The sequence below is a fragment of the Centruroides vittatus genome, unplaced genomic scaffold (genome assembly GCF_030686945.1).
Source record: "Centruroides vittatus isolate TY-2023 unplaced genomic scaffold, ASM3068694v2 contig_391, whole genome shotgun sequence".
In the NCBI taxonomy this organism is placed as follows: Eukaryota; Metazoa; Arthropoda; class Arachnida; order Scorpiones; family Buthidae; genus Centruroides; species Centruroides vittatus.
The window spans coordinates 2142319-2164262 of record NW_027122207.1 but is presented as its reverse complement, the minus strand read 5'-3'; the positions used below and the strand labels follow the sequence as shown (position 1 = coordinate 2164262).

The window sequence follows — 21944 nt, the reverse complement described above, 5'->3', positions numbered from 1 at the left end:
ATAACGTCAAATTACGTAACCCGGTGATGCATATTTGACATTTTTCATTTTTTTTTACTCTTTTTTTTATTTTACAGTTCCTCCTTTGATAGAACGTTTCTATTTTGCCGAAAATCTTCACGAAGGTATGCGAACAAGAGTTTATTGCAATATTGCAAGCGGCGATCTTCCAATATCTGTCACTTGGTTGAAAGATGGCGAATCTATTCCCGAAAACTTGGATGTGATCGTTAAAGACATTGACACTTATTCTGTAGCTTTGGCTATAGAAAAACTTAACCCGAAACATAATGGAAATTATACTTGTGTTGCCAGCAATGCAGCCGCCACTGTCAACTCTACGGCACAATTAGTCGTTAACGGTGAGTGACTTGCAATGACTGTTCCAATCAGCAAATTCTCTTCTCTTCTGTTTGTTAGCCTACCTGAAAGGGTAGCCATGCAAAGTGTCGCCGTGTCATTGTTACAAATGGCACCTGTTGTTGGTTAATTATTTTAATATAAAACTAAACAAAGATTAGTCCCAAGGACATTTTAAATAACGGAAATTAAATTAAATGAGTTTCTGAGAATTTTCGGTCATTTTAAATTGATTTTATATCCTTTTATTCTAACTTTAATCAAGAAATTTTTTAATAATTAGATTCTAATAATTTTATTTTAACTTTTTAATAATAAATAAAATATAAAAAAATGTTCTAAATAATAAAAGTTATAAATTTTTTACATCAGTTTATTATTTCTTATCCTAAATATTTTTTTCTAATTTATTTATTAAAAAGCCTCTCTATTTCCTTTATTTTTTAAAACAAAGTAAACACGAAATAAATATAAAAAGATTGAAAAAGAATTTATTTCTAATAATAAAAATTCTAAGGATTTTTTTCTAGGGGCTTTTTATCTAAAAGTAACAAATTTCAATTTTGCTTCCAATTAAATTATCCGGATTTGTTTCGGCAAATAATTAAGTTTTAGAACGTGAATTTATAAAACAAAAAATTTAATGATTTATCTTAATTTAATGCTTATAAAGTTCCACAAAGTAATTTACTATTTTAATTATTATTTTTATTTAAATTGTAATAAACGATTTTTTTATTATTAATTCTTGAAGTAATTTATTAGTAACTTTTTATAATTAAAACCTTATTAATTAAATTGACTAAAAAATTGTCATTAAAGCAATAATTAAAAAAAATGTATCGTATGAGTTAGATGTAAGCTATATTATAATTACTTTGTATCGATCCAATCTGACGAATATGTTGTATAATTTGTTCTGTATAGTAAACTCGTGATTCTAACATTAGCGTGATCTTAATTCCAGCTAAAATTTCTCAATTCGTAGCATTATCTAGTTTCGGATCTTATCAAGCTAACAGTAAATACGGTACATCAAGAAATGCTCATAACGATTTTTCGACTGCGAACTGAGTTATCCAACCGAGAGAAATGAAATAACCTTTATTCTCGCAAAAGAACGATTTTAAATCATGAAAGGTTGTTGAATTCGAGCTATCCGTTTCCCTGTAGCTTCGCATTTATACTCGAAGGAATTGAAATCAGAAAAGGAGTAGAATTTTCAATCCCATTCATTCAAACTTTTTCATGTTAGTCCCGTATAATGTCTTGGGTCCCGACATTCGTCTTGATATCTAACTTTGGTATGTTGGAAGTTAACAGGATAAAATTCCATTTTTGAACCTTTATACTCTGCCGAGTTTTATCAAAGGTGATAAACAACATAAAACAGCATTTTCGGGATTTTCATTAGGCTGACTCTGCAACATTTAATTGCTCTAACATCTTTCATGTTGATGAAATTATTAGGAGTAAGCAGCGTCATAAATTTAACTTAATTTGCTTGCAGGAATTTCTTAATGTATTCAAAACAACGATTTATTTCACATTGAATACTCCTCTTGTCTATTTTTATCGTTAAAAAAGCATAAAATTCGTGAATATCTGGATTAATCTATTCTTTAATAATGAGAATTTAATCAAGATTTTAGTTAATTTTCTATTAAGCTTACAAGTTACTATATATTATTAAAATTTATAACGCAGTATTATTCTGCATTGTTTTAATTAAATGGTTATTTCCTAAAACCTATATCAAATTCTGCATTTATGGAAATTTGTTATTACAAATACAGGTCCGTTTCAGTTATTTCAAAGTAAGATTCGATGCTATTTAATATGCAAAACATCGCCCTTTCGCAAATTATCACTAACATTTCGAACGTTTACCTACTTCCGTTTAAGATATATCATTTCATTATAAAGGATAAAAGGCTTATAAATCAAGAGCTTATACAGTAAGTTTATAGAGTCTATAAAATCTATACAGCTACAGTATATATGACGTCGATCATAAACTCTTTTCATATCTCTACTGAACCTGTTTTTATAATAACTTTTTATATTTGGGTAATAAAAACGATAAAGATTTAATTACATTTTAAAAACTACTTATCGAACTTAGCAAAGAATTTATTATTTCTTTCTGTGCATATCTAATAACGTTTCTTTGAAAAGATTAGTGTGAATCTAATTGAACTCTAAAGTGTATGAGATCTTTCGTACTTTCTAGCCATAGTTAACTTCAGCAGTTTGCATTCATTTGCATGTCTCTGTAGATCCAAGAATATTAGAATTCTTTCACAACCCTTTATTGTTAAGTTGTTAAGCTATAAATAACTCGATAGTTCTAGAACAGGGATATCCGGTTTAGAGTTTCTTGATTTCGATCGATCAATGTCTCTAGTTCCTCGAAATTGTCTTCAAAGACGGAAGTTGACACTTTTGTCCACAATATCGAGATTGTCCCGCTTCACTTTGGTTTTCCTTCATCCATCTTTCAACTTTCTCTTTCATTGAATGGTCTTAACGGATTTTTTTCGTTTCTGGCAGATTCTTCTCATGTTTTACATTAGATTTTCACATAAAAGTAAATGGTGCCATTTTAAAGCGATTTTATACAATTGATAAGAGCATATTACTTTAAAAAACATCCGATAAATTTTTATACAGTAGCTCCAGAGATAAACACGATTTTTATCTCAATTCAGATTAAAAACTTTTTAACTTAATCTTTTTTCTCAGCTATAATGTTTTCTTTTTTAATATTTAATAATAGACTTCATGTAATGTTTAAAATGGTATGAAATCGAACTTTAATAGTTTTATTTTAGAATTTTGTTGAAAATTATACCAAAATATTTTTTTTAATATAACTGTGCTTTAAGAAAATTGAATTTTATATGAAGGAAACTTGTTAACTTTTATTTTTCGTTTTTTTTTCTATTCTTTTCATAAGTCTTATCCAAACCTATCGATCAATTTTCCAACTTTCTCTTCATGATTTCATTTCAAAGCTCTCTTCTCTTCTTTTGTGTAAGCATCTTAATTTCATTTCCTTTTCATAGTTCCTTTGTCCTTTTGTCTTATTCATAAAAATCCTTTCTTTCATAAACCGTTTCCTAATGCTACATAATATACGTCAAATAAAGATATTTGCGCCAAAACAAGATCCTTTATGTGTTAACACAGATTAATTCTAAAGACGAAATATTTTTATATTCAACCACAAACTTAAATCTGTCAATTAAAAATTTAGTGGATCAAAAGTTTCAATTAAAATAATTTCTCTAAACAATAGCTACAGATTTAATTAAAATATTTTAAGATTAAAGAATGGAAAATCATTTAAAAATTTTTATTTTTAAAACGCTTAAAAATTATAGATTATCAACTTCATTAAATACGGGAATATTGCATGCTCTTGTTAAAATTAATTAAAGATTGTATTAAGCTAGCGTGCAACATTATCATGTCAACATTGCTGCAAATTAATGTATAAAATTTAATTAAGTAACTATTTCTGAATTACTTCTAAGAAAACTTTAATTATGTTTAGAAATAGAATCGTTTCCAGGTACTGAGATAAAGAAAAAAGACGTTACGTTTTGCGGTAATATAATATTAATTAATAATAATATTTCTAATATTTTATGAAAATGAGCGATTATTACATTAAATTTATATATTATTTATAGAAAATAATATATTCTATACATAATTTTATACAAAATATGTTATTATTAAGGTCAACAGAACAAATCTCTGAATATTTCAGATGTAAATTTCGAGTTTATAATTAGAGAAATGTTATTTTGAATTTCGTTAGTAGAATTCAGAACTAAACTATTAACTACGGTGATTTACATAATTATACAGAAATTTCTAAATGTTACGACATTAATCATATTTAATCATATGCGTTAATGCATGTAGTACGATTGATTATATACGTAAGTAGAATGTAACTTATTCTATTTGTTATAATTGTTATTATCTGTTTACATGAGCATATAAATTATTATTAAATATATTTTTAATAGTAAAATTTATTATTAATACAATATTTTCAGTATTGCCTCATTGGATTATTGAACCGGTGAATACTTTTGTAGTACAAGGAAATACAGTTATGTTGAATTGCAAAGCAGATGGATATCCGACTCCTCAGATTGTTTGGAAACGTGCCTCTGGTAAAATATATACTTTTATTCATATAAAACTTATAAAATATTGATTTTGTATACATAAAAACTATTTCATATTTTTTCTTATTTTTTAATAATATTGAAGAAAAAACAGCTACTAATTTTAAGCAAATATTAAGTGGACCGCATTTTCAAGTGTTTGAAAATGGGACGTTAAGAATTACGGATTCTTTGGCAGAAGATGCTGGATATTATTTATGCCAAGCAACAAATGGAATTGGGGCAGGTCTGAGCACTGTAATTTATTTGACGGTACACGGTAAGCAATTTCTTTTCAGTTTAAGAGCTATTATAAAAATTATTTCGACCGATAAAATAAACAACTTTAAAACGTTTTTTGCTTTAATCATTTCTCAAATTTTTACTGTTAAAATAAAGTTACAGTCGAGAAATAAAAATTTTATTGTTATTGGTTTCTCGCGCAAATAAATTTAGTAATTTTCTTTTAAAAAAGTTTCGTTCTATAAAGAAAAATATAGCTAATTGCTTCGAGTTCTCTAAACGAAACAATTCAACAGAAGAATCTCATTTTAGTTGTTGAATTAGCGGTTAAACTTAGTAGTAATTAAGGAATGCATCGTTGACTTGCAGCTATAAATTAATTCCAAAAGATTTCCTGAACCGTGAATACTGCAAAGAATATAAATAATATTTTATTCTTACAATTTTGGATTGAATTCCTGGTAAAAGTCGAGTGATTTCGTCGTTTTTCTTTCGATTTTCAAAAACATTTCCTTTCACAAAGACTTCATGATTATTAAATTTTGTAATTTAAATTAAAATATAGCTTCAAAAAAGTGCTATTTCATCACAATTATACTTTTTCAAATATAACGTCTATTGTTATCGTAAAAATATTAATTATTTATAAAAATTAGCCAACGTTTCAAAATATTGTAGTTAGTTTTTCGAATTAAAAAAAAACAAAAAAGCTCTATTTTTGTTTTATTTATTGCAATAATTTTATTATTTAAGATATAAATAATACATTGTTTTGTTAATAATAATTTCCGTTTTCTCAACTTAATTATATAAAATTACGATAATAATTTTGTTTAAAAAATTATCACTGAAAAAGTCTTCTTAAGAAAAGAGTATTTTCTTTTTATTTTATAATGTAAATTAAAGTTTAAAAAATTAAAAAGATAAATTTTATTCTAACAATTTCTTCTTAAAATAAAGTTTATTAAAATTTTTAATCAAGAATTTATATAGATTAATTCAATTATGTTACATAGTTTCAAACTATTTTTAATTACAATTTCATTTATATTTTTAAATGAATATTTCAAAAGTTGATTTTTAATAAATTTAATAATTACTTAATGTAAATTTAATATTTTATTAATTGTTTGATTAATTCCAATACAGTTTTAGTTTTAATATCGTTTTATAGATCTGCGTAAAGATTGTTCGGCTAAAACGATTTCTGTTTTAGCGGAAGTTATTGGAAAATTTCTAATGAAATTCTTGTTCAATGAAGCAAATTTTTCATCGTGTTCTGTATTATATATTGCTAAAGCAATCGTACTTAATATAAATGCTACTTTCAGAATGTCACATTATCAAGTAATTAAATTGTATATTAAAATTCGTATCGTAAGCATTCAGTAATCATTTAAATATAAACATTAAACTAAAATCCCAATTTTATAAAAATTCCTATCGTTGATAGAATAAGAACCAAAGTATATATTATTGAATTGAAACATAAATTCGATTAGATTTTATTCTACAGGGTTGACAGATTAACCTGACTGTTTTTAAATACGGTTGTAACTGAAACCTTAGGGGTGGAGGGTGGCCTGAAGTTCGCACGCTCTTTAACTCGAGGCCATTTAATAACAATTGAAATCGATGTAAAATACTGTAATAAAAATACATTTTGTTTTGCGAAACCCTCGAGTTACATGAGCAAACTTTATCTACTGTTAAGATTATTGTGTGGTGTGATATAGAAACTTTTGGAATGATTGGTCCATATTTCTTTGACGAAGAAGACGGAGCTGTAACAGTAAATTCAGATCGCTGCATCGAAATGCTTCTCAGCTTTCTTGAACTGGAGTTAAGCCAGTGTGGCGTTGAATACCAGAATCTGTGGTTTCAACAGGACGAGGCAACGGCTCATACTGGAAGCAATTCAAGGACAGCGGCGGATGTGAAACGGAACATCAAGAATGAAGTGGCGACAATTTTCCCTGAAATGTTGCAGAAGTCATACAAAGCTGTACGGAACGATTGCAAGAATGTGTGGACAACAATAGACGCCATCTCACAGACACTATATTCAAAAAATTATTATTTATGAATTTTATGTAAAATGCTTTGGGGTTAAGTGCAGGATGATGATAAATTAATGTAGCACAATTGCGTAACTTGTATATTATTTTAATTTTAATATCCGTCAGGTTAATCTGTCGCACTTAGTACAAGTAGGCCTAAATATAGAAATGCTGTAAAAATCTTTTCATGGATCCTTCTGGTTATGCTATAATTTACTTAATATTGAACTTTTAATTTTATTAATCGTAAATTTAGCAATTTGTTAGGTTTATTTTCATATTTACCTTTAAAACTAATTTAATTTTTTTATAAAGTTAAGCTAATACACATAAATAAATATCCACAAATGAATATAATAATTTTAAAATATAATAAAGGAAAAATTTAGTTAAAAGGTTTCTGAAAATATATTTTACAATATTTTACGATGCTTCTTATATAAAGTATTTAATTTTGTGTAAGCTTATTAACTATTTCTTAACTCCATTTTATAATAATACTTTAATATATTTGTTTTATTCATATATTTATTATCTATTAATTAAGCTTATTGAATTAGTAAACTGATTATATTCAGCAATAATTGCTTCACTTTAACAAAACAATCACGTATTTATTATCCATTTCACTAATGTCAGTTGTTATCATTTTCGTATATATATATATATATATATATATATATATAGGCATAGCAAACAACCCTCCGCTTTTACAGCCTAATTGCTTCCTGAGAAACCCGTCGTTGAACAAACTATCGCAAATCGAACTCCCATAGGTTAAATGTCGTAAATTGTGGTTCTATTTTCATGCCGAAGTGGTTAACAAAATATGGTGCTTGAACATGGCATTTTCATAAATAGCAGTCATTAAAATTCAATAATAAATTTCAGTTAAAAAGTATATTTATTTATTAATAAAAAAAGCAATAACAAATATTTAAATATATATAAAGAGAACGTAATATATTAGTAATGAAAAATTTAAATAACTTATAACTCTAAATATTAGATATAAAATATAATTTAATTTCCAAGACCATCTAAATTTGATATCAATTATTTTAAAACTTTCAATTTAAAAAATTAAATATTTATTATATATTTTTATATAATTAATGATATTTAAATAAATTATATTTGACATAGATTATGAACTATGAACATACTTGAAGTATGTTCAAACTAATTATTTTAGTACACGCAAAATGATACTTCAACTACTTGTTTCATTGTACACGCAAAATGGAGAATATATTGTATCCACGATATATAGGCCTATCATCAGAATAGTTTTATGACTGAAATAACAACGACCATTAGTAACGACTAGCAAAATACTATATAATGTATAAATTAATTTTGTACACATCTCAGCTTTATACGAATATAATTTTGTTTAATGATACATTTAATTTTCTTTATTGTGATAATGACACATGATAACGATAGAATACAGTAGTTTTTTTTAATACAGTAAATATCAAATAAATCAGCTAATATAAGATATTTTATTTTAATATAGCAAAATATTAGAATTAATATTTAATATATGTAATACTTTAGGCAATATAATATAATAGTAGATCTGTATTGTATATAATAAGTTAATAACATTAAATAAGAATATTTGATGTGTTAATAATTTTAAAATATATTTTAGAAGAATGAAATTGTTGAAATTCTGATTTAAATTGAAAGCGAAGTTTGCAGAATTTTTTAGATGTTAGTTTTCTATCAAAGAGGTGAAAAAATGAAAAACTTTAAAGAATTCAAAGAATTTTTTACCTCTCCGTATTTTTCCTTGCTGTATGGACATAAATATACAGAAAAGTGCTAGTATTTAAAGCTGTATTATTGATTAAAATATTAAAAATTCACTCGTAAATATTATGTAATTTCGTATCAAAGAAATATTTGTTTTTAAAACTTTTAAAACGAAGGAATTTATTATTATTGAATGAATTTCAATGATTAAAATAAGACGAACGCTTAAGATATCAGACTGCTGCTCTGGAAAATCCGAAACGAATCCGGCCAGGTCGAAAAACCCCAGGAATTTTTTTATTTTTCGACGTTTCAAGGTCTTCTGAGTACAAAAATTGTAAAAATCTTGGGAGGGGTCCTTATTTGACCGATAGCCACACTTTCCTTCCGTTATATAAAATAGCTGGGAAAGTAAAAACATTAAAATAAATCAATAAATTGAAATTCATATGCGGTTACACAAATTTTTATCATTTGTCTTTATTACCAATATAAAATTTTTACGAGATTATTTATTATAAAATATTTTTATCGATTTTATGATTTTAGTTCCGGCCCATTTTGAAGATCGTCCTTCGAATAAAACCGTTGGTTTATCCCAAGAAACAAATTTAAGATGTCGAGCTGTAGGAGACAAGCCAATGACAATAATATGGAATAAAAATGGGCAGCCCATTAACATGAAGTCAAAAGTGAGGTAATGAAAATCGCTTAAATCTTTATTATTGTTGAAATCATCCTGTACATAATAATCTTTATATTCTTAAATAAAATGTTATAAGTATTCGTGATTTTCGAATATTTTTCTCCAAATTCAAAAATAAAGTGACGATGGTTAAATGATTTAAAAACTTAAAATATTTCAAAAGTTCCCGAAAAAAATGTTCTCCGAAATAAATAAATTAAAAGTTGAAGACCACTTCACATTTACAGAAAGTGGACCAACTTCTAAACACCTTTTATTGTAGTCTGTGGTAGAAGAAACAATTCTGTATTATACTCTGTCGCTACTTGTTTCCATTTCTTAATCACCACACTAAAAATTTACATATTGTAAAATTTAAAGAAAAAGTGGCAATAGTGAATTCTTAAAACGTGTGAATATATTTCTTCAGATATTTTTATATCACACAATTTTTATTAAAACATAAAACCTATCTAATTATAATAAATATATCAAACATCAGGATTCATTTATTGGGTTATTAAGAGATAGTGCGATGAAGGAAACCGGTTGTTCGTTTGATATTTGAAGTAATTATATAATAAATATAACTAAAGAATAAAGAAATAAAAACTATTTCATATGAGTAACGGTCATCGATACGCTTTAACAAAGTTAATACTGATAAAATCAAATTCAAGCTTTTATTATTATTATTCCAATCTCGGAATATTTTGATGAAACCACTCAGATATTTTACATAGATCGAAGTTTTTTAAAAAAGAAAAATCAAAGTTAGAATTCAGAAAATTTAATTTGAGGAAAATACATCCTAAATCATGAAACGCCTCTACTATTAATGCCACAATTTCTTTATAATCTGGAAATCTTACATTTCCAAAAACTTTCCTGTAACCAATTTAAATCGTATTTAGTCGGAAAGCGCTGTTTTTTCCGATTTAGTGTCTATTCAAATAAGTAGTCTATTATTAATAGTCTAATTTGAAGACCATTTAAATCCTTTCTTTAGTTTCGAAACGATCATTTTCTAGAGTTTAAGAGAAAAAAAATATTCTGCAAATTCACTGAAAAGTATTTTATATTATCCATTCAAAATGAAAGTGGCAATGCAGCAAATATTTACAAATTTATTTCCTCTTAAAACTGCATCGAATAAGAGAAATTTAGTCTAAAAATCTCTGTAAGAATTATCTATCGTTTTAAATAAGATAAAATTATTAAATAAATATATGAATTTACAAAAATAATATTTTTATATAAAAATCATATTAATTTATCGAACGATTTGTTAGATATAAATAAAATTTCCAGATAGTAAAAATAGAAATTGTTGCTTCAGATATAGATTTGATCGTCAAGACATAAATGTGAACATTATAGATACGTTATAACCCAAATATAGGTCTATTTATACAATAAAATACTAAAAATATTTTTATTGAGCTTTCAGACTAAAGAAAGAAAAGGTATATTAAGTATTGACTCTATATAATGGGCCTACTTCATGTGACTCTTTTCTTTGAAAAATCTAAAATTTGAACGAAAGATTTAATTCTAAGTGTTCTACTATTCGATAATTAACTATTACAATGAGATATAAAATTATTATTATTATTTTTTTGAATTTTTATATTATAAAGAATAAAGAAACGAGAAGATTCGCTCACAATTTTTAAACTTTAAGAAAAGATAAAATTGCTTATTTCTTCTGTATATTGCAATTTGTTAGTTTGTTTGTATTTAAAAATATTTAAAGCTAAAATTTTTGTTTATAGGTTATGTTCTAATTGAATAAAACAAGAAAAGAAAGAAAAAATAAACGTTATACAAGTCTCATTAAAATTATATTCTTTTTTAGACTAATTAGTATTTGAGAAAAACTAAGTATCTTGAAGATAGTTCAAATAATAAGACGTACGGGATTTTATAATGATATTTTTAAAATTATTTCTAAAGCAGCTTTAGATTTTTATATAGATTTTTCTTGCTTACTTTTTCAAAATGGCGGACGTTTAAATAAATCATTCGCAATTCTAAAAATCTAAATTTCTAAATCTATTCACGTTTTCAGATATAAATCAAGAGTTTAAATCGATTTAAATAAATCTAATTCATATGCTTTAGTTTATCAAATAGTATTATAAATAATAAATTACTTTTAATTTCGTCTAACTCATTAAAACTTCTTAATTCATTTCCAAAGAATTAATTAAAATTAGGTAATAATCTATTCAAAACACTATATATTTTTAGTAAATTTATATTAAAAGATAAAATGATTAGTGCTGCATTAAAATCATTCTCTTACTTCTGAGTAATTTATTGATTTATTCAAATATATTGATTTTATATCCAAAAATTTAAAATAATTTTTTTTTTTTTGGAAGCGAAAATAAATTTACGGTTACTTTATTGAAATTTGTTTTGTAAATCAATCTTTACAAAACAAATTTCGATATGTTTATAATAAATTATTTATATAGCAAGATATATAAATCTGATTGAAAAATTATCATTAAAAATTAGGTATAGTTCGTGTAAATGAAATTTATTCTAGCCTATCCAAAATTTGCCTTCCTATCCTTTTTTTTATTATTTATAATAATAATTTTATAAACTTTAATTTTTTTAGCATATAAAGAAGAGTTAATATATGTTAAAAATCACCATTTCAGATTCAAAATAAAGAAAAAAAATTTATAGTAGAGATTTCGGAAATTCACAGAAATCAATAAATAGTTTATCGAAGAATTTTCTGAACTAAAAGCAAAATGATGAAAATTTTTGTAAAAATTTATTCTCTATGATAGAAATTTTTTACCTATTTTAAATTTACAATATAATAACAATAATTTACAACACATAAATATTTTATAAGAATAATATTTTATTAATAAATATTATTATTTTAAATTATAAAAATTTATGCTTTCTCTAAAAATATTTTTGCGTAATATATATAACATATAATATTTAAACGAGAATTAAAACTAAAGTGCATATGTATTAGTTGTAATTCTAAATTAAATGTGGTTAATACTTGTCAAAATATATATATATCAATATGTTATAATTTAATCTATAGTCCTTATTATTTAAATATAAAGATCAACAAAAAGTACTAACTAAAATTTAATCTTTTACCTTTGTTTGAAAGTTTTTAGTGACAAGGCACGCTGACAGAATAAACTTTAAAAAAATCTCTGAAAAGTTATAAAAAATTTGAAACTTAAATGAAAAATTTCTGATCAATTTAATATTTAATTCTACAATCCGTTTTTTTTTATTTAGCAGAAAATTGGCTTGATAATTAGAAAATTAATCAAACGGGTTAAAAATCAAATTACAAGATTTCTGTTTAAAAGTGTTGATAGAATATTAGTTTCTTTTTTTTTAGATTTCAACGAATAAAGAAAATTTTATACAAAAATTAACTTTGGAATTTTTATAAATTTTTACTGACGTTTTAAGTCAATATTTTTTTAACTTAATGCATACAATATTGAGAAATAAATGAATAAAGTAAATTTTTATGAATAAATAAAAAAAGAGAGAAAGACAAAATTAAAAATTGTAATAGAATTTAGGTGTTTAAATTTTTAAAATATTTTATTTAAAAAATTTCTATTTTTTTTATTTTTTATTTTTTAAGCGGGAGAAAAACCCATCTTTAATTAAGCAACAGCTAATAAAATACTTCTATGAGCTACTGTAATGTAATAAAAATTGGTTGATTAATTAATTGTTTAGTTCGATATATTTATTTTTAGATTATTTGTAATCGTAAATTTGAACTTAGTTTCTAAATAAAATATAAATCCAAAGAGGCTTAAATTAGAAGAGAAAAATTTTTTCTCTTCTAAAAACCATCCGAAACTCTAAATTGAAAACTGACTTTATATTTCTTAGAAACGTAAGTAAAGTTTTTCCTGCAATATTGATCTCTCAGTAATTTAATTCTTCATATTTTTTCCACGTTAATAACCATGTATTCACATTTTTACAGAAATTATGCAAATTTTTCTTTTATAATTAGTGAATGATAATTTTTTTTTACTTTGTCGATTTGAATAAAAAATAAATTAAATTTTCTTTATTAAAAAAATTAATTAAAATGATAAATGAGAAACATGAAAAACATTCTATTGTTAATAATTTTTTAAGAGTGTTTATTATTTATTTATATAGATACAAATTAAATGAAGAAATAACTACTAATGGAATGATATCGGAGTTGAAATTGCAAACTATTCAACGTGAAGATTCTGCTCTCTACAGTTGTTTAGTAACGAATGCTTTCGGTCACGATGAAATAACTATACGACTTATAGTACAAGGTTTGAAAATTTATTTATTCTATACTTATATAAATTTAATTTGCACCAATTTTGCAATTTAAATGAGTAATAATTGTATTTTCTCCATGCTTATTTATAATTAATTTTTGCATTTTTTTTCCGATTTAATCGTGTAAATTCTTGTTTAGTCATTTATAAGCTGTCATAAAATCTAACAAAAATATAATTTATTAAGAATATTTTTCGCCTGTTTTACATACTTTACTGATATTAAAATACCTCTGATATGTTTTGAAAAAGAATCGCTATGAGATGGTTACGTTGAGTAGTAGCAGATTATTTCAGCATTCTTCATCTCTCTCTCTCTCTCTCTCTCTCTCTCTTTCTAAAAAAAGAAGATGAAGGAGAAAGACATATGACATTACGTTGTAGAACAAATTAAAAATTGTGGTTGACGTTTTCGTTTATATAACAACCAATTTTTAATATGGAACAATCCTGAATATAATTTTAACCGTTCAGCTTCTATAATTATATTGAAGATTTTTGTTTATTCTAAAATTATATATTTTTTTTTTTTATATCACTCTATCTTCGTTATCATTTATGTTTATTAAAGAAAAATTCTTCTATTGATTTATATAAAATTAAAAACATGAATATTTTTACGTCAATATTTTTCTTTCATTTAATTTCAGTTTAAGGATTTAAACATGTGCATTTTGAACTTTGTTTTATTTAAATAAAATAAATATTTTAGTTTTTATTTTATTTTTATTCGTCGTTCTTTATTTATTCCCAGATCTGATTTAAACCTTTGTAATAAAAGTTGGGCTTTTTACCTAAAAAACCAGATAAGATGATAGCGTGAACTAAATTGCTAAAAATAGTGAAGAAGAGATAAAAGTGAAGTTTTGATAAACTGAAATATTTTTTCCTGTAAGAAATGCTTGAGGCTTATAAAAGACGAATTATGATTTCTAGTTTTTGGCACATATTCGGACGTATGATTTATATCGTAAAATATTATATATACCGTATTATTCAAAAGGCGGAAATATATATATATATATATACTGTATATATATAAAATTAATAATTCACATAGTTTTAATTTGTTACACAATGCATTATTTTTATATTAGTTGTGTCGGCGTCATTTTTAATATGATTTGAAAACAAAAGGAGAATGCTATAAATAAATTACATTCCTGATTTTAGAATTGATTTGATTTAATTAAATTATAAGAATATATACAGTATAGTAAGTTATATAACAGAAATCTGAATTATTAAACATTAAAATATTTTTCTTAATACATTCTGTTATACATAACATTATACATATATTTATTTATTTTATCATTTAAAACTCTTATCAAATAAATCCAAAAATTAAAAATGTAATTTATTTATAGCATTTTTCTTTTGTTTTCATATCTTTTTGATATTTAAAACGACGCCAACGCAACTAATATAAAAATAATGCACTGTGTAACAAATTAAACATGTGTGAATAATTAAACATTTTAGCAACAATGATTAAATTTGCATCCTTTCAGAAAAAATGGAGAAATTACTAAATGCAGTATGCGGTATATGAAACATATACAGTACTATCGAACCTTTTGTTTAGGTATTTATTTTTATTTACATATATATTTTTAAATACAATATATTTAATATAAAGTTATCATTAACCTGAGATTACTACCCCGAGCGCTTTTCAAGCCCCCGAGATTATTTTGCAAAAGAAATCCCGTTCAAATGAAATAGGTAAACAATAACAAATGAATAAATAAATAAGTAACGTATGCATCCAATAAAACAGTATAGAACTAACAATAAAACCGTTAGCCGTAACAAGGATAATGAATTTTAGAAATAAAATGTTATTTTCATTATAAATAATTGCTTAAAAAACAGAAATTATTTGAAACATTCGAAAAACTTATATTAGATATTACTTATTAAAACTAGCTATTTTTACTAATTAAAATTTCTTAAACTTGTTTGAATTACCAAGAAAAAACTTGATCTGGCCATATTTAGTAAAAATAATGTATTGAAAGTTTGGATAACAAATTGATAAACATTTTAATTATTGAAAAACAAATTTATTATTTAAAAGAAAAATATGCATTCAAGTTTTCTCGTTTTCTTTAAAGTTTAAAAATTCAGATATTTATTTAATTTTATTCAGCAGATATGCCCGATGTTGCCCGAGCGAAAAGTAATAAAGACTAGCATTAAAACGAAACCATATTATTTGGTTATTTTAACCTGCCATTGTTATGCTTATCATGAAGTGTCAAGGGGATAAAATCAGGAGAGAGGTGGAGGGTCCAAGTTTTATGATAACCTATATTTTCCGCAGAGTCTTAGAGAGTAACTATAAAAAATTTGATTGGAAAATGGGTTTAGAAGTGTATAGAAAACAGTAATTTTAGATATAGAAATTGTTTATTTAGATTATTACCTTTTTATTTAATTTATTTAGGATAAGATTTTGTATACAAGAAGTTAATAAGAACGGTTCTTCCAATTTATTCAATCTAAAAACAATCACTATATGACAAACATACATAAATATACTGTATGTTCCGTATTTCCTCGATTAAACTTCGGGATTGAAATAAACCCTGATCTACTAAAAACTCCTGAAAAATAAAGAAAATGCTGTTAAAAATAAACCCCGATCTCAAATAAACTCCTGGTTGTAAGCATGGGAAATATGTTGAAAGTACTGCACTGTACGCGGTAATATAGTTTAGAGTGACGGTAAGAAATTTAACTAAAATTCTACCTCTTTTAAGTTATTTAGAGTTGGACAGCACTTTTTATTCCAAGGTTCACAAGGATATTTTTCGAAATAAAATTATAAATATTGTCGAATATTGAGAATGGGGAAGTCGCGATCGAAGTTATCAGCCGAAGATTAATTCAGAAGATTAGAATCAGAGAATTTCAACCAGAAAATGGTAGTCAAGATTCCTGATTCCGACAACGATATCGAAACACACGAATAACAATATAAGAACCAAATCGCCCATCAGTTGCCGAGTAGACAAACCACTGAACACTGGTAGATAGATGGTCATGAATTTGCGTCTCGCCAACGAGCTGGTCACGTGGAGTTTTTCGGATTTTCTTCACGTTAGTAACAACTAAACAAGGGCCAGTTTCCCATAAAATACCTTCTACAGGCATCTCCTTCGGCAGATCGCCCATGTGTTACATGGCCGCATACGAATAATCCAAACCAAACCAAACAACCACATTAGAAGACGCCAAATGGGGTTAAGTATAAAAGCAGTAATTATTTCAAGTAATTTAACTGTAAGACATAAGTACAGTTGATTAACGGTTTTGATAGTTTCGAAAATGTACAAATAATTAAGATATTTTTTCAATTTTTACCCAATCATCTCCTGTTAAAAATTAATAAACCCCGGTCTCAAAAAAACTCGAGGATATATAGGTTACGTTTTAAAAATAAACCCCAGAATATCGAGGAAATAAGGAAATACAAATACACATATTGTCTGCATATATATATTGTGTGCAATAATAAACAATAAATTGTGTATATTGTTCATTATTTATGTGTGTTAAAATATTAAAAATAAAACGATTTAAACAAACAAATTTTTTATTAAAAAAACTTACGATAAAATCATAAAAGCTATTTTAAAAATACTGTAATTTTATTTCTTTTATTGAACTTTACGAAATTACTTTAAGATAGCCTACTTAGAGAAAAATCATTTTTTATTGAATTGAATATTGAATGGTGACTAATATAAATTCAATTTTAAAATATATATATAAAAACTATTGATACATTTATTTTAAAATTTCAATCATGGTTTTTCCAGGAAATACCCCAATAATACAATTACTTATCATTATCTGGACTTGTTCCAGAAAGTAATGTAATTCGAAATGCATTGTTTTAAGATTAATTACTCTATCAGGTAATGTCCATTTGCCGATTTGTTAACAAACTTTATTAAAAACTGAGAAAATTAGATCAGTGAGAACTGAAAAAAGGCAATTTATTTAAGAAAGTTATAGAGAGAAAACTATAATTAGTTTGAAAATTACATAACATAATTATTCTAGTGAGGAAACTTCTAATCAAACCTATCATTAAATGAAAACATATTCCAATTTAACAGAAAAATTTTTCAAATGATGTTTAATTAAATGAAAGGCCTATTGTACTATTAAAATATTAGATTTTTTTTTATTTTTTTATTTATAGAAAAAGAGAAAATTCGAACGAACAGTACATTTTCCTCTTTGACTTATGTTTTTAAATAATAAATTATACTTAACTCATTAAGTTCTGTTACCATTTTTCACTATATGAAAAATGTCTTTCTCTTTTATTTACATTTTTTTGTATACTTTAAAATGAAAAATATTATTTAAGAAAAATCGTTTATATAGAATACGATAATTACGTAGTTAATGTCACTAAAACTAGTTTGAAATTCGATTCTTGTTAATTATATGAAAAAAAAGTAGTTTATTTTTCTCAGTAAAAGTGTAACATGAAATTATCTGTGTAATTTAGAAGTAATAAATCAATAACGGATCTCATAATTATAATTAAATAAATATATTATAAAATAATAATAAATGAGACGTAAATTGAAACCTTAACAACTAGAAAATAGATTAATTGAGCATTCCCGAAATAACTGCTACTAATCTAGATTATCTTAATTTTGGTATTCATCTAGATTAATTATGATACTTTTAAGTACGGTAATGCGGCATTATCCTCTTTAATACTGTATCAATAATAAATGATGCAAAAGATAATCTTAAATGACATTACGTCATAAAATATTATTTGGAAAAGTTGCACAATTGATAAATAAGTAATCTTTTAACATAAATTATAAAATATATTATGGAAGTACTCATTATGTCCAGTAAGTGTAAATATTTTAAACTGATGGAAAGAATTTCGTAAATTAGTCAGGTGTTGTTCGAACCATAAACTCAATTATTATTATTTTTCTAATAGAATGTGTTTTAGATGTAATTTGTTTGTTTTAAATTAAATTTTTATTTAAAAATTTAAAAATAATAATTATTATTAATGCCATTAAAAAGTAAGCATATGAAAATATAGTTATTTTAATAATATTTTTTAGATACATTATTCAGATAATATATCATACGAGTAGTTAAAAATAAGAAAAAAAAATTTAAATTTGAAAGACAGAATTTAGATTTGATACGTTCCTAAGCTATAACATATGAGGCCTTTCTCATACTCTCAAATAACAATGTTATTTGAATGAGCTAATGAGTCTTCAATAGGCTTGAGATATTGTGCAATTTGTTTAATTTACTGTATATATTTTTATTGTGCGAGACTCTTCGTAAAGTGATGTTTTACCCGCGGGCCGGATACGGCCCATTAAGGGCTTATACCGATTCGCACCTTGATTTATTTTCTAAAAATTAATGTTTCTAACATCTTGCGGGAAAGAATTCAAACGTCTAATTGTTTACATAAATCGTAAAGGTCTGGAAACAAAAGGAGTTTTTTTTAGAGCCTTTTTTAAATTACAGTATGTTTTGGTTTACCGAATAATATTGAATACGGCCCGCATCTGATATATATCTATTTGACTGGCCCTTTGCTGCATTTGGGTTTGTGACCTCTGCTCTAGAGTATAAACTATACCGTCGTTTTATGAGGCCTTAAAATTTAAAACTTATCTAGTGCTTTAGCTTATGTGTAAATCCGGCTCTCTACATTAGAGAGCTTCAAAAATAAATCAGTGATTAGTCATGGCAAATAACATATTATTCAATCAATTGCAAGCTTTTGTATTAATTAAAAAACTGGAATTTGCAATTGATGGAATTTCCAAAAGATTATAATAATATAATTTTTCTCAGTTAAACTTTATATTATTTAAATTATGAATATATATCTATATATCTTAATTTTAGCTCCCTTTTATAAATAACTGTTGATTAAATAAACTTTTTAAAATTTGTAAGTTAAGAGATGATAATTTGAATAATTGTATATAAACAAAATGGAGACAGTAAATGCGTGTAACGTGTATAGGAAAGGAAAAAACATTTAGAGTTTGTAGCAAATTGTTAGACCTATTGGTTTATCTGATATGAATGGACCTATCTAATCCCCGGAGACAGTAGCCATACAACTTCTTGTTGCCGCAATAAAAACCCGCTCCCTGGATACTTTTTTATTAGTGATAAGTTAATCCTTCTGGAGTAAGAATTGATTGTTGAAGCAATAGTTTGGACCTGGTAATAAATAAAACAGAAATAGGTAACTTTCAACTCCTCTCATTATTTTTTGATACTTTTTTTTCAGAATTATTTTGATAAGTCTGTTTAGGTGACCGGAATTGCTAATTATTATATTTTTGGTTTATTTTTCAAAGTAAATTTAAAATTATTATTATAAGATGTCATTTATAAAGCTGATTTAGGGTGAACATTTCAAAGAAAGGTTATTTAAAATATTATTTTTGACATTAAGACATTACCGATTTTATTATTCACTAGCAATAAAATTAAAACAGGAATATTATGTTTTATAATTTTGTATTTTATATTTGTGTCGCTTTCTTTTATGATAGATCTAATATTAGGTTTTACGATATTGTAAGAATTTAAAAATTAAAAATAGAATTGATTAAAAAGTTTCTGAAATATAGAAAATAAAGATAAAACGCTTTTAAATTTATAAAAAATGTCTAATCTTTTCTGCTCACATTGTAAATTTTTTAAAAGGTATATTTATACGTTTTACAGGAAAAATTTGTGATGGTGCCATCTGTTGATAACAAATGAAACACAATTTTGTTTTGACAATTTCAGAAATTATTTTATTTCTTCTATATAATAAAGAGTATAAAAACTATTTTTTGCAGTAAATTTTAGCCTTGTGAAAAAATATTCGCATTAGATTAAAATCTACACTGCAGGAGCAATGAGAAGATAACAACAAACACAACGCAGCAAAAAGTATCTAAAATCTCCCTAATCTGAGTAAAACTAATCCAAATGCGCGCATAGCAAAATTTATATTTTTAAGTTCTAATTTTTCTAATATCTTAAAGTAAAATAATGTTTACTTATTTGCTTAAAAACGATAGATAAATCATTTAATGAAACTAGCAGACAAATCGTTATTGATTAATGTTGTTTACTACTTAGAGACTGATTTAAAATTTATTTTTCATGTTAGCCTAACTTTAATTACGATTTAGAAAGCAATAATATAGAATTATGAGAATTTTTTGAATTTATACACGATACATATATTTATTATAATCTTGTCATCAGACTTAATAAATGTAAATCAAAAATAAAATTCTTTTGTACAAAAGGAAATGCCGATATTGCTCATCATTGAAGAGAATTTATTTAATATTAACTTTACATACGACAAAAATAATAGTCTTTAGAAAGGGCGTAACCCAGGACATTCTGACAAGTGGTATTCCTTTATAGATTACTTTTCTATACAAATTGCGATCGAATAATTATCCTAAAGCCTGTTTGCTATTCACACGATAATAAGCTTTATTATAAAAACGAAAAGTTTTCTCTTTAAAATATTTCTCTAAAGTAATCCTATATTTAATACATTTTAAAGTCATCGAAGAAGAAAATCCCAAATAATATTTTTTGTAATTTTAAATTTTGTTTAGCATTTAATAAATTATTCTTCTAATAATTGAAAGAAATATAATATATCCTCCACGGATTAATTTATTACTTGATATATTGTTCAAATTTTAATTGCGTTTAAACATTTAAATAGATTTTCATCTAGTTAATGCAGAAATTTTAAAACTAAATATTTTAAAATAAATAACTTCTACTCTATAGCATATTAAAACATAAAATACACTTGATCTGTCTGTCTGTAACCAATAAATTATTAATCAATAAATTCATTTGTGATTTGATGCTTAAATCATTCATTATACTTTCTCTACTTATAAATTTGATATTTAGAATAATTTTATAACGTTAAAACTGTATGTCTCATAATATTCGAAATTTCATTTCATATAATTACTTATTCCTGTTAAATTACTTAATGGGAGCAGGTAATTATATAAAATGGAATCTCAAGATTTAAATTTTTACGTAACTCGTAAATCATAAATCACATTAAATTGTAATTGTTTTACATTTTAGAATAGATTATTGCTTTAAACCTAATACAGTTAATTTACTAACAACATAAATCAAGATAAATATCAATAGAAATTTTAGTAATTTTCAACACCCTTTTTCAGATTTTTTTAAATGAATTTTTTTTTCCAGA

General features: G+C 24.6%; 1 protein-coding gene across 3 annotated transcripts in view; it reads left to right on the top strand.

Moving 5' to 3' along the window:
* The window catches only part of LOC136975896 (cell adhesion molecule Dscam1-like), a 124501-nt gene that overhangs the window by 35568 nt on the left and 66989 nt on the right, over window positions 1–21944 (top strand). For all 3 annotated transcript variants that reach the window (XM_067271058.1, XM_067271059.1, XM_067271057.1), the window contains exons 10-14: window positions 78–362; window positions 4434–4553; window positions 4654–4827; window positions 9164–9311; window positions 13488–13636. In XM_067271058.1, coding sequence (XP_067127159.1) covers window positions 78–362; window positions 4434–4553; window positions 4654–4827; window positions 9164–9311; window positions 13488–13636 — 876 coding nt within the window. The remainder of the gene's footprint in view (window positions 1–77; window positions 363–4433; window positions 4554–4653; window positions 4828–9163; window positions 9312–13487; window positions 13637–21944) is intronic.